The 13957-nt window shown below is 37.5% G+C and overlaps 1 protein-coding gene across 1 annotated transcript in view; it reads left to right on the top strand.

Annotated features, from left to right (window-relative positions):
* The window catches only part of LOC150090222 (uncharacterized), a 536661-nt gene that overhangs the window by 338846 nt on the left and 183858 nt on the right, over positions 1-13957 (top strand). Inside the window, exon 7 of the mRNA XM_090390210.1 lies at positions 11818-13222. Within this exon, the coding sequence (XP_090246336.1) occupies positions 11818-13222 (1405 nt within the window). The remainder of the gene's footprint in view (positions 1-11817; positions 13223-13957) is intronic.

The following is a 13957-nucleotide window of genomic DNA, read 5'->3' as shown; positions in this document are numbered from 1 at the left end:
CTGTTGCTCTCTAGTTGGCTGAAATAATGCGAGACAGACGTGGATGGCCATGTTCATCCACCACCTTTCTCCGCCCACGGACTGTCCACAATGAGATGTTATTCGGGAAATGCTGTATTCTTGATACTCTCAAACGGGGATTGTGCAATTTCTGTACCACCTCCGTGATTGAGTGACTCGTGCATTGGGCACCCACTATCATCTCTTTTTCAAAGTCAATTAACTCATGACGTTTATCCATACTGACATCGAATTACCAACTGTGTGAATGTAGTGTACCTATATACCTGCCAAGTGGTAGGTTCATCCACTAGTGAGAGGGGTGACAGCATCGCATTGCCTAGGAACCAGGTATCCTATGAATTCTGTCCTTTCAGTGTTTGTACAGCATCTATTGTTAACGCCATGTAGTCAGCATGGTAAATGATTCCTCGTCCAAAAATAAACCAAATATATTCTGTGTTTCAATCTAACACTAATTTAACAAGATATTCACAATTTAAAATTGACAGTGTCACATCTGGCTTGAGTGATTTTCATTCTTAATGTGACTTGTGTCACCTTAAGAATGTAAATAATGAAACACCTTTAAAGCATCTTGAATTCTTGCAATTTCCAATCACCAGCAATGGTAAAACATGCTATCCACTTGCATTTGCACACACCATAACTGTAACACACTGTTTGTTAACTTTCAGATGAGGAACAGCCATTTCACGTCATGATGAACATTATTTACGAGGGAGTGACGTCCAGTTAAGACCAGTTTCAAATGCATTGTAAATGTCATACTTGGAAAACTTTCTTCCTCCACCATTTTCAGAAAAGACTCTTTAAAAGCTTCTGCTTCTGGGACATCACCTGATAAAGCTTCTTGAATTTCAAGCTCCCTTATACTGTGGCAAGATTTGAAAATTTTGAGCCATCCTGTACTAGTTTTAGATTCAGATTGGCTTTTAAACTTTTGATTCAATTGTCACACTTTTTCGCATAATAGCTGTCCAAAAATAGGTTCGCCTTGACTTCTCTTTTGTAGAAACCATAAATAGTCTTCTAATTTCTCATCACTACCCTTTTTCATAGTTTTCCTTTTTTAGAGCCATATTCATCGTCTAACTTTGAAATAAACTTCAGACTTATTTTTAATGCTCTTTATGTCAGATATGGTTTCTTTATCAATGTTAATGATCTTAGCAAGAGATACATTGGTTTCATCCTTTTCCAGTCTATTAATAATTGTTATCTTGTTTTCTATTGACAACATGTTGCAGTTTCTTTTGCCTGTAGATGCCATTATTAACACAAAGGGGCAGCAATATTAAAATTAAAAAGCAAAATGGCACAATATTTCACTTTGAAATAGCCACGAACAAAAACTCGAACATTGAGTGATTAGAAACAAAATGTCTGAAATAACCTCACACTGCAGTGGTTCGTGGCAGACTGAGTGAAAGTTAACCACCCCCCACACAGACAACGATGCAACACGGTCACGGAAGACTGTCTTGGGTCCACACAGTAGCTAAAGCTAACATTTTATTTTTAACTCCTGTAATGACCAATTAAGACTATTTCTATGCTAAATTGCATATATCTTTGAACAAATAATCAGAAACAAATACATTAAGTGCCAGGAGTAATATTTCAGCATAACAACCAATGCATTAAAAGTAGATACTATAATTTTGGGGAGGGGGAGGGGGGAGATAATCAATGTTCTGTTATGTTATGTTATGTTATGTTCTTATTAGTATTAGTAATGTCCACATGGTGCAAGAAAGCCTATGGCTTATGCTACACCAGCCAAAAAAAAAAAAAAAAAAAAAACCCGAATAAAACAATGATAAAAAAAAAATAATAAAATAAATAAATAATAATTAATAAAAGAAAAGGAAATTAAACCTATCATCCTATGCGCTTCCCTGACCCGAAGGTACTATCCAGATGACCTTTGAATTTCCCCCAACTGTCAGCCTCTACCACCCATGTAGGCAACTTATTCCAGTAATTTGTAACTCGCTGGCTAAAATAAAACTTCCTGCAGTCCAATCTAAACATCTATATAACTTGAATTTATGTCCCCTAGTTCTAGCATCATTTATAATCTTCAAAATTTCGTCCTCATTCATTTTACTGATGCCTCTCAGAGCCTTAAACCCCTCAATCAAATCTCCTCCAAGGTGTCTAGTTTCCAAACTCTGCAACCCACATATTCGAAGTCTTTCTTCAGAAGAACACCCTTTTGCCGATCTCACCAGGCGAGTTACCCGTCTTTGCATCCCTTTCGAGAAGCTCGATGTCTTTCTTTAGGTGCAGTCTCCATACTTGAACACAGTATTCTAAATGTGATCTAACAAAAGCCTTATATAATGGGATTATCATGTCCCTATCTCTACTTGCAAAAGTTCGATAGATCATCGATAGGACACCATGGGTCTTCCTTGCAATATGTTTACAATGCTCAGAGAATTTCATGTCTGACCGTATCGTAACACCCAAGTCCCTTTCCTCCAGTACTGGGTTTAGTTGAACTCCACCAGGTGAATAAGTTATTTTGGGATTACTGTTTCCCAGGTTTAATACCTTACACTTTGTTGGATTAAAGCATAGCTGCCATTTTTCTGACCATTCCTGAAGTCTATCTAGGTCTCTCTGAAGAAGCTCAGCAGTGATCATTAACTACTCTACCAATTTTAACATCATCTGCAAATTTAGACATCACGCCCTCTATCCCTTTATTGATGTCATTTATGAAAATTAAAAACAAGTGGTCCTAATACTGATCCTTGGGGAACCCCACTTCTTACATCAACTCAATCTGAGGAATAGCCATTTATTATAACCCTCTGCTTCCTGCCCTGAAGCCATCCTTCTATCCATCTAAGGATTTTCCCAGTGATTCCAACCTGTTCCAGCTTATAAAGAAACTGCTCATGAATCATTATTTGGAGCATTAGTAACTAAGGCCATATTGCTCCATGCGGTGGTCATTCCCTGACCTTTCCGCATCCTCCGTATTTGGTGGTCATGAGCTCGAACCCCGGTCTAATCAAAAAGCGTGTGCTACGCACTGCTGCTCCTGCCCACCTGGCTACAGAGGCCCAATCAATGTTCTACTGTAGTTTTTTTTTTTTTTTTTTTTTTGCACCACCTTTAAAAATATCCTGCCGGTGCCCATGGTAGCAGCACCTTATAAAGATATACAATCTGTTTGCCAATTCGTGCACACTTTGAATTTTGCCTTTAGCTGGTTTTTTTTTTTTTTTTTTTTTTATCATCCATGAAAAGAATGTCACATTCTGTTAATTATAAATATATCTAATACTTAACATATTGCAACTACCAAATATGGTACTGCTTCCTCTCTCAGATGAAAATTGTTGTTTTATGATGGTAGGGTCCCACTTGCACTTAATGTTTCATCGATGTATTTTTTATTGTATCTCTAATTGAGGCAAGACAGGAAAGAAACTGATCATCTGTAGTAATTACTTTTCAATATTTACTGTTGTTTGATAAAAATTAATTGTCTAATTAAGTTAAAACTGTGGAAGAGAATGCAGTATGTCAGTGGTTGACACTTTGCCAAATATTGTAATAGCAAATTTCCCTCTGTGAAGTATATGAAATTTGCTTCTGCTAGTGTTTGTTTTGAATTTCATGCTTTGTGAATTTCAAAAGTATCTTTATTATTGTGTCCTTAAAATTCCGTTTCGGAATGAAGTCATGATTTGCCATATAACTGATAGTTATATGGCCAGTCATATCAAAGTAATATTCACTTTATCAGTATCTTATTAAAGTATCCTAGATTAACGAATATAGCAAATTATATTGACTGAACTCTGATGACTAACAATCAAAATGGTTTTATTCATTTAACATACAGGGAGTAGTTTGTTTGAAGATAACAAAGAAACTCAAAACCTACATTGGTATTATTATGTTTATATCCGAATTGGAAATATGTACATAATGGATGTATATATTTCCAGTAGCTCATAAGAAAGTCCGTGAATGAATAACAGTAAAATCCATTTAAGTTTAGTGATTCTGGACACAACTACAGTCAAACTGACCCTGGAATATTTGATACCCCATCCTGCCACATACTGAATTTTTTGTGTAGGCTGAGCTTCACACACTCTGCCAGCTGCCATTAAATGATCCACATATTGGTTCTATTAATAAAATCTACTTAGTTCCCAAGGCTGTGCATGTTTCTCTGTACTACCTGGTTTTGTTACAGTGAAACCACCTTTCTGGGAAAGTAAAAGAATTTCTATCATTCCTGATGCCTACTTAAAGAATGCACTGATGATACCAGACAACTTTTTTTTCTCTAACAATATCAGCATTTCTTAAAAAGTCTAATTTAGAAAAATGAATAATAAATGCTGCTGAGGATTTACTTTGGGTTTGCACCTCACTATAAATGGACTGATGAAAGTATTGGAATTACAGTGCAAAATGGAGAATGTTCCGATCTGTAGTGAAGTTTTAAGCACATTAATTGCACAGAAGTCCAAATTAATATAAAGTCCACAGTTGCCACTGTGAATATTGTTGAATATAGTCACTGTGAATATTGTTGAATACAGTCGACGGCCTCTGTACCCGAGTGGGCAGGAGCGGGAGTGCAGTAGCACACGCTCTTTGAGTAGATCGGGGTTCAAGTCCCTGACTGCTGAATACGGTCGATCTGCCAACCCACATTGGACCAGCGTGGCAGATTATGGTCCATTTCCCTCAGCATGAATTGTTGAGGAGGCTTCCATCCTGCAGTGGGTTGATAATGGCTGCACTTTACTTTTTTTTTACTTACAGTCACTGTGAATATTATTGAATGTAGTCACTGTGAACTGTAACTATGGAGAATTGTCACTGTGAATATTATTGAATATAGTCACTGCGAACTGTAACTATGGAGAATTGTCACTGTGTAGAGTATTGCCCCTGTGAATAAATAACAGTTGCAGTTATTTATCCATTTAGCCATTCCTGTTTAGAAATTTTCTGGTACTATAGTAATAGTAGTAATAGTAATCATGGCATGTGATACAAGAAAGCTACCGTATGAGCTTATGTAGCATCAGCCCAAAAAAAAAAAAGAAAAAAAAAAAAATTCACACAAACAATCCCTCTAAATGTTTGTCCAGTTCCTCCTTAAATTTATTTAAACTATCAACTTCCACAATGACAGATGGAAGTTTGTTTCACCAATTAACCACCCGCTGGCTAAAGGCAAATTTCCGCACATCTATTCTACAGCTGTCTTTCCTGAATTTGAATTTATGCCCCCTTAGGTTTGTAATCTGAACAAGTGGAAGAATCTCATCAGAATTCAGCGTGCTCAACCCATTCAATGCTTTAAACACCTCAATCAGATCACCTCGTAGGTGCCTAGTCTCCAGCCACTGCAGTTTGCAGAACTTAAGCCTCTCTTGGTAAGAGGATCCCATCATTCCCCTCACCAATCTTGTTGCCCTTCTCTGTACACGCTCAAGCAAATCTACATCCTTCCTAAAATGAGGCCTCCAGACCTATACGCAGTACTCAAGGCGTGGCTTGACCATTGCCTTATACAGAGGGACAATCACCTGCTTTTCCCTGCTAACAAAATTCCTGTATATCATTGAGAACACCTCATGACCTCCCCTGGCAGCCTGTCTGCATTGCTCAGAAAACTTCATATCTGACTGCACAATTACTCTCAAGTCTTTTTCATATTCTACCACCTTAAGTGTAGTACCACACAGTTGGTACGTTTCTCTGGGGTTTCTTCTAGCCATATGCAGTACTTTGCATTTTTCAATGTTAAACTTCAGTTGCCACTTCTCAGCCCATCTGCCGAAATTTTCTAGATTCTGTTGCAGTAACACACTGCCATTACTGTCATTAACGTTAATGACAGTAATGGCAGTTACTGTCATTAATGTCAAAATGTCAAAGGTTGTCAACCCTGCCAACCTTTGTATCATCTGCAAACTTCGATACTAAGCCTGATATACCTTCATCAATATCATTGATAAATATACAAAACAACAGTGGACCCAACACTGAACCCTGTGAGACTCCACTAATAACATTAGTCCACGAAGAGCGGCATCCATTTATTACCACCCTCTGTCTTCTCTCGCTCAACCATCCTTTTATCCATTGTAGTAACTTACCCTTAATACCATTCTGCTCCAATTTGGACAGTAGTCTTCCATGCGCAACAGTGTCAAAAGCTTTCCTGAAATCCAAGTATATGATATCAAAATTATTTTTTTGCATCCAGTTCCTTTGTATCCACATCATAATATCCTATCAATGTCAGACAAGACTTTCCCTTAACAAACCCATGCTGTGTCTGAATTATTGCTGCAGTCTTGTCATGTCTGAAGTTAAACTAACAGGTCTGTAATTACTCGTGTCACCCTTCGATCCCCCCTTTGTGATTTGGGGATACATTTGCACATCTCCTGTCCGTGAGGATGTGCAAATGTATCCCCTGAGTCCAAGGATGCTCTCATCATTATGGCTGAGGGTTTGCTTAGTTCCTTTGCCACCTCCTTTAATATAACTGGATAGATCCCATCCACCCCAGTGCCTTTCTTATGTTTAACTATTTCTCCTCCACTTTGCTCTCAGTTATTACAAAATCATTCCCTGCTACAATTTGATAACCTTCTGGCATTTTCAATCCTTAATAACGCCTTGTGTGAATGTAGATGCAAAATACTAATTCAGTTTTTATCTAATACTATATAAGCTGGTTTTCTTGCATCATATGCCTCAATTAATGGTAATTTACTGGTACTATGGCTAAATAGCCATAGTACCAGTAAATTTCTAAACTAGAATGGATAAATGTAATTCTTGAATATTTCTTTTGTGTAGTTCTTTTGGTATATATATATTTAATGTTATAGTGTTTTATAAATTTTACTTAATGCATATATATATTTTAAAATTAAAATCAAATTAAAATACAGTCTAAATTTAAAAAATTAATAATAAATACTGCTGAGGGTTCACTTTGGGTTTACACCTAACTATAAATGGACTGATGAAAGTATTGGAATTACAGTACAAAAATGGAAAGTATTGGCTATTTGATTCAGCTGAAGTAAATTCAGAGGCAGTTTTATTACTAAATGGGAACGTGAGACTATCTGTGGCATTTAGTGCTTCCTCATAAATTCAGCACTTTTTTTTTGTAATGATTTCAGTGTTTGTTTGCTTATCAAATGTTCTGATCTGCAGTAAAGTTTTAAGCACTTTAATTGCACAGAAGTCTATATTAATATAAAGTCGACAGTTGCCAATGAACATTGTGGAGTCCAGATATAATAGTGCAGTTATTCAGCACTTTTTTTTTGTAATGATTTCAGTGTTTGTTTGCTTATCAAATGTTCTGATCTGCAGTAAAGTTTTAAGCACTTTAATTGCACAGAAGTCTATATTAATATAAAGTCGACAGTTGCCAATGAACATTGTGGAGTCCAGATATAATAGTGCAGTTATTAACCTTATTACCAGTAAATTTCTAAACAAGAATGGATAAATATAATTCTTGAATATTTCTTTTGTGTGGTTCCGTATTTAATATTATAGTGTTTTATAAATTTTACATAATGCATATACATATATATGTATATTTCTGAGTGTAGAGTAGTATTGCTGAGTCATTTAGTAGTATTACTATTATTGTACTAGAATATATTGCATAGCGTTACTGTGGCAGTAGTGTAGTATTCAGGTAAAGTACTGTACATCTAATTTAATTTTTTAAATGGAATTATACCATGAAATAGAACAGGAAAGCATATGCCCCAGGACCGTGAGCATGCCTTGTGTAGGGAGGGTGGGCTACTGCTGAAGGCAGGTCAATGAATGATGGAGGCTTTATTACTTGCACTGAGTATGGCATGTATGCAAACCTGACTGTAGCTGGATACAGCATTACCATTAATTGAGGCATATGATGCAAGAAAACCAGCTTATGATAGCATTAGCCAAAAAAAAAAAAAACACCCCTTCCTATTTCACCTGGATGGGTGAAATGGGAAAGGGGCGGTTTGTCTAGTTTAGCCTTAAATTTAAGCTAACAACTTCCACAACAACAGATGGAAGTCTGTTCCAGCAATTAACTACCCGCTGGCTAAAGAGAGGCGCCTCCGTAGCCAGGTGGGAAGGAGCAGCGGTGCGTTAGCACACGCTTCTTGATTAGACCGGGGTTCGAGCCCGTCACCACCAAATATGGAGGATGTGGAAAGGTCAGGGAATAACCACCGCATATCCCGGAGCAATATGGCCTTAGTTGCTAATGCTCCTAAAAACCAAATAACAACAACAACAACAACAGCTGGCTAAAGACAAACTTCTGCACATCTATCCTACATCTGTTGCTCCTCAATTTGAATTTATGCCCCCACTCAGGTTCTTACTCTGAGCAAGTGGAAGAATCCCATCAGCATTGAGCCTCCTCAAACAATTTAAGGCCGTATACAATTCAGTCAGATCACCTTGGAGGTGCCTAGTCTCCAGATGCTGCAACTTACAGAATTGGTAAGAGCACCTCCTTGTTCCTCTCACCAGTCTTGTTGCCCTTCTCTGTACTCATTCTAGCAACTCTACATCCTTTCTAAAATGAGGCCTCCAGACCTGTACACGGTACTCAAGGTGGGGCCTGACCATTGCCGTGACCACCTCCTTGTCTTTGCTAGCAAAATTCCTATATATCATTGACAAGATTCCGTGACCTGCTCTGGCAGCCCGTCTGCACTACTCAGAGAACTTCTCTGACTGCACAATTACCACTAGGTATTTTTCATTCTCCACTTCCTTGAGTGTAGTACCACACAGTTGGTATGTTTCTCTTGGGTTACTGCTACCTATATGCAGTACTTGGTATTTGCAAATGTTAAACTTCAGTTGCCACTTCTCATCCCATCTGCCTAACTTTTCTAGATCCTGTTGCAGTAGCATACTGTCTTTACTGTCATTAACAACCCTGCCAACCTATTGTATCATCTGGAAACTTGGACATTAAGACTGATATACCTTCATTGATATTGATAAATACACTTATGATATTTATATCATTGATAAATTCACTATACAATTATGATATCATATACCAAGTATATGATATCAAAAGACAAGTTCTCCCCTTAACAAACCCATGCTGTGTCTGAACTATTACTGCAGTCTTGTCTAGGTATCCCCTCAACACTTCTTTATCCAGTGACTTCATTATTTTCCCTGGAACAGAAGTTAAAACAGGTCTATACAGCCACTCCCCGGCTTACGTAATACTCGACTTTATGTAAGTTTTTGCCGGCCAGTGCAAACTTTAAAAAATCATGGAAACGTATTTTGCATCCCGTAGGAATAAATGGAGCTATCGTGAAAATATCATAATCATCATCAGCCATTTTCAATCCACTTCAGGATGAAGGCTTCTCCAGCAACTTTCCAGTTCCTTCTGTTTTGTGCAATGGCCATCCATTTACTACCCACAAACACATAAATTTCACCTGTCCATCTCCGTTGTTGTCATCCAGGTTTTCTTCTAGCTGCTTTTAGGTATCATTCTGTTATTTTCTGAGTCCATCTGTCATCATGTCTTCGAGCTATGTGTCCTGCCCAAAACCATTTTAGTTCTTTAGTTTTGATAAGAATGTCCTTTACTTGAGTTTGCTGCCTAATTCATGTTTCTCTTCTTATCTAACAGTCTAATTCCCAATATAACTCGTTCCATTCTTCACTGTGTAGTTCTCAGCTTCTCTTCTATTCTTTTGGTGAGTGCCCAAGTTTCACTTGCATAAGTTATGATAGGGAGTATACATTGGTTCATTATTTTACATTTCAGACAAATTGGGATATTGCTCCTCAGTATGTGACTATATTTCCTGATTGCTATCCATCCAAAATTTATTCTTCTCTTGACTTCCAGCCATTTATCATTATTACAGCTAATGACTTGTCCCAGATAAGTATATGACTCCACCTTTTCAATTTCTGCTTCTTAAATCATTATATCCCTTTCTGTGGCATACTTGTTCATCATTACTTTTGTTTTAGCCATATTCATCTTTAGTCCTAAATCCTTACTAACTCTGCATAACTGATTAAGATTTTCCTCTAATTCTTTGGAATCATGGCTTATGATCACAATGTCATCTGCAAAGTGTTTAGGTACTCTCCATTCACATTGACTCCTTTTTGCGACCAGTCTAATCTTCTGAAAGCTTCCTCAAGGGTAGCAGTAAACAACTTCAGAGATATTGTGTCTCCTTGTCGAACTCCTTTCTCAATACTAAATTTGCTACAGTCTTTGGTAGTCTAATAAAGGAGGAAGTGTTCTCATATGTAGGTATATCAGGCTTAATGTCCAAGTTTGCAGATGATAAAAAGGTTGGTAGGGTTGTAAACAACAGTAAAGACAGTATGCTACTCCAAATGGATCTAGATAAGTTGGACAAATGGGCTGAGAAGTGGCAACTGAAGTTTAACTTTGACAAATGCAAGGTGCTGCATATGGGTAGCAATAACCCATGAGAAACTTACCAACTGTGTGCTACTACGCTGAGGGAAGTGGAAAGTGAAAAAGATCTGGGGGTAATTGTGCAGTCAAATATGAAGTTTGCTGAATAGTGCAGACAGGCTGTCAGGGCAGGTCATGGAGTCTTGTCAATGATGATATATATGAATTTTGCTAGCAGGGACAGGGAAGTGATTATCCCGTTGTACAAGGCAATGATCAGGCCACACCTAGAGTACTGTGTACTGGTCTGGAAACCTTATTTTAGGAATGATGTAGAGTTGCTTGAACAAGTAGAAAGAAGGGCAACAACATTGGTGAGGGGAACAAATTGGTGCTCTTACCAAGAAAGGCTTAAGTTCTGCAAATTGCAGCATCTGGAGAGTAGGCACCTGCGAGGTGATCTGATTGAGGTGTATAAGGCCTTGAATGGGTTGAGTAAGCTGAATGCTGATGGGATTCTTCCTCTTGCTCAGATTAATAACCTAAGGGGGCATAGGTTCAAATTGAGGAAAGACAGTTGTAGAATAGATATGTGGAAATTTGCCTTTAGCCAGAGGGTAGTTGATTGGTGGAACAGACTTCCATCTCTTGTTGTGGAAGTTGATAGACTAAATAAATTTAAGGATGAGCTGGACTGACATTTGGAATGAATGGTGTGGTGAAATGGGAGTGTTTTTGGCTGATGCTGCATAAGCTTTCTTTCTTGCATAGTATGACTCTACTAATGCTAATACTGAATGATGTATCAAGGAACCACCCTCCCAAAAAATAAAATCATGAAAAACAACAGCAGCTTGTTCACTGATTATCACAAAACAAACCAAGTGATATACAAAGGTGAATTCTGTGGTTATACAAGATGAAATTAGTGCTGTTTATATCTTGTGAATACTACATTTCTTCTTGGTCAGATTACAAACCCGAAGGGACAAACTGTGGAAATTTTCATTTAGCCATCGGGTAGTTGATTGCTGGAATAAACTTCCATCTGTCATTGTGGAAGTTGATAGCTTAAATATATTCAAGGAAGAAGTGGACAAACTTTTGGAGCAAATGGATGGGTAAAATGGTAAGTGACTCCAAAGGGGAATGTCCTGAAAAGTAACATATTACCAGATTCCTCGAATAAACCCTTCATACTCAGGCTACAAACTTTTCAAATGCCCCTTGTAGCATTGTACAAAATTCTGTACTTATGAAGATTTTCTTTTAAATTTTATTTAATAGTAGGTTATTTATACTTTATTTAGTAATTAATGTTATTTTCTATTTTATTACAGAAAAAGTTTCCATTTTAGAAGTGCTTCCTACTATTATCACAAGTAGCCATAATCATTCACAAAGTTGTAGGTCACCACCTGTATTGCCACCCATGCCACCACTCCAGAATGATCCATGTCATCTAGAACCCTCCATGGCAGTGGCAGCAGTAACAGCAACAACTAGCCCCACTAATACTCTGGCTGCTGTGGTTATAAGTGCCACTAGTCCACAAGAGCCTCAGGTTGGTAGTCCTGCAATGGCACCCTTAAAATGTTCTTCCCCACCATCTCCACCAGGTGGCATTGTTCCACGTGTATCACCTCCATTCCTGCATAGAGGAGAGCCACCCTCCTCTTCTGCCTCCAAAGACACTGCATCTACTAGTAAATTTGTAAGTAATGGATATGACTTTGTCTCTAATCATTCAACACCAGTGAATTTTACCAATAAGCTATCTCCAAACAAGTTTCTCCATAAAAGGTTACCACCTGTACCAGCCAATAGAGAAAATAATTCTAACGTGTCTGCAATTAATGTGTATGATTTTGTATCAGATCATTCTGCACCTTCATCTCCAGATGGTGTTGTCTTTCTTTCCCAGTCCAAATTCCACCACAAAGTGGTGCCTCCACCCATTTCTAATACTGGCAAGGAAAGTATTGCTGAGAAAAACAAAGTAATCAATGGGCAGACTGTCATATCATCTCACACAGTTTCACCAGTGCCTGTGCTGACCACTTCCCTTAGCCACAATAATCACAAAAACATGGTCGAAACTATGAGCAAGCCAGTTACATGCATTAAAAATGACATTTCTGTAAACAATGTGCCCGTTATAAGTAATGAACATCGACAGATTTCTTCATCTCAGGCAAGGCTGCATTTTTCCATCCCTGTTTCTACCTCACAGATGCAAAGACCACCATCTCCCTTAGCACCTCGTTTACATGTATCTCTACCATCATCTGTAGCAGCAACAGTGCCATCGTCAACTTTATCAGCATCATCATTGTCATCACTCTGTGTATCTAATGTTTTGACTTCAGCAACTGTGACGCCTGTTAGTACTCGTGCTTCCATCACTAGCTCATCTACAACGATTACTTCTACGTCTTCCCATGCTGTTCTTGGAAGGAGCAGCAGTAGTCCTGTCGTAACAGTTTCTCATCCAAACACTCCAACTCCTATTCCAGCACGAGACACTCATAGTTCACATAGTAACAGCAGCCTCTCGAGCCTTAGTCAGTTAAGCACACCAGTTCATAAAGATGCCAGCAGAGAGGGTGCAACAAGTCGTAGCCGTAGTAGTTCAAGAAACAATACTCCTTCTGTTAGTGCAGCTTCGGCATCAAGTGGAGCCACCTACAGTGCTAGCAGCAATCTTACTAGTCTTGTCTTCTCAAAATCACATAATTGGGTGAGGTATGTATAAAATCTTACAATGAGTTAGGTAATTTTTTTTTTTTTTTTGATATATGTATATAGTAGAGCATCAGTTATCTGGAATAATTAATGTCAAGACCTTTTCCGGATAGCCAAATTTACCAGATAATCGAACACAAGGTAAGATTAAATTCTATTATAATGTATTAAGGTAAAAGAAAAAGACTTTAAAATATCGTGAAAAAAAACGAATTTATTTAATTAAAAAAATAATTTGCACATTTCCATATGCATGTATATTTGGATTTTGTTTGACTTTTTTTTTTTTTTTTTTTTTTGCTACTAAATATTTCAAGTTCTTTAACAATATCAGTTTGATCATAATCATATTGCATTCTTCCTGTTTTTCTGCCCATTTCAGTGCTGTTTCTTTTTGTTGACATTTTACCTAAAGATACAGAAAAATAATAAATTGCACAGTTTCACCAATATTATTCTTAACAAATCTGGAGTTAAGCTAAACATAATATGAAATGAAGAGATCAAAATATTCCATGGAAAATTGGGTTCACGAAGCAAATGACTAAATTCTATCACTCATACAAAGTAAAAAAAAAACAGACAGAATTACTCTCATAACATAATAAACATGTCTCAAATACTACCATTAATAAAAAAGAAGAAAAATTAGCCTTTCAAATTATTCTGGATAACTGATGTTCCAGATAACTGACTTCTGAATAACCGATGTTCTACTGTATATGCATTACCCCC

This window comes from Mastigoproctus giganteus, chromosome 2, assembly GCF_048544385.1.
Source record: "Mastigoproctus giganteus isolate SK-2022 chromosome 2, ASM4854438v1, whole genome shotgun sequence".
NCBI lineage: Eukaryota > Metazoa > Arthropoda > Arachnida > Uropygi > Thelyphonidae > Mastigoproctus > Mastigoproctus giganteus.
Note: the sequence above shows the minus strand (reverse complement) of the source record. Positions and strands in the feature narration are given on the sequence as shown.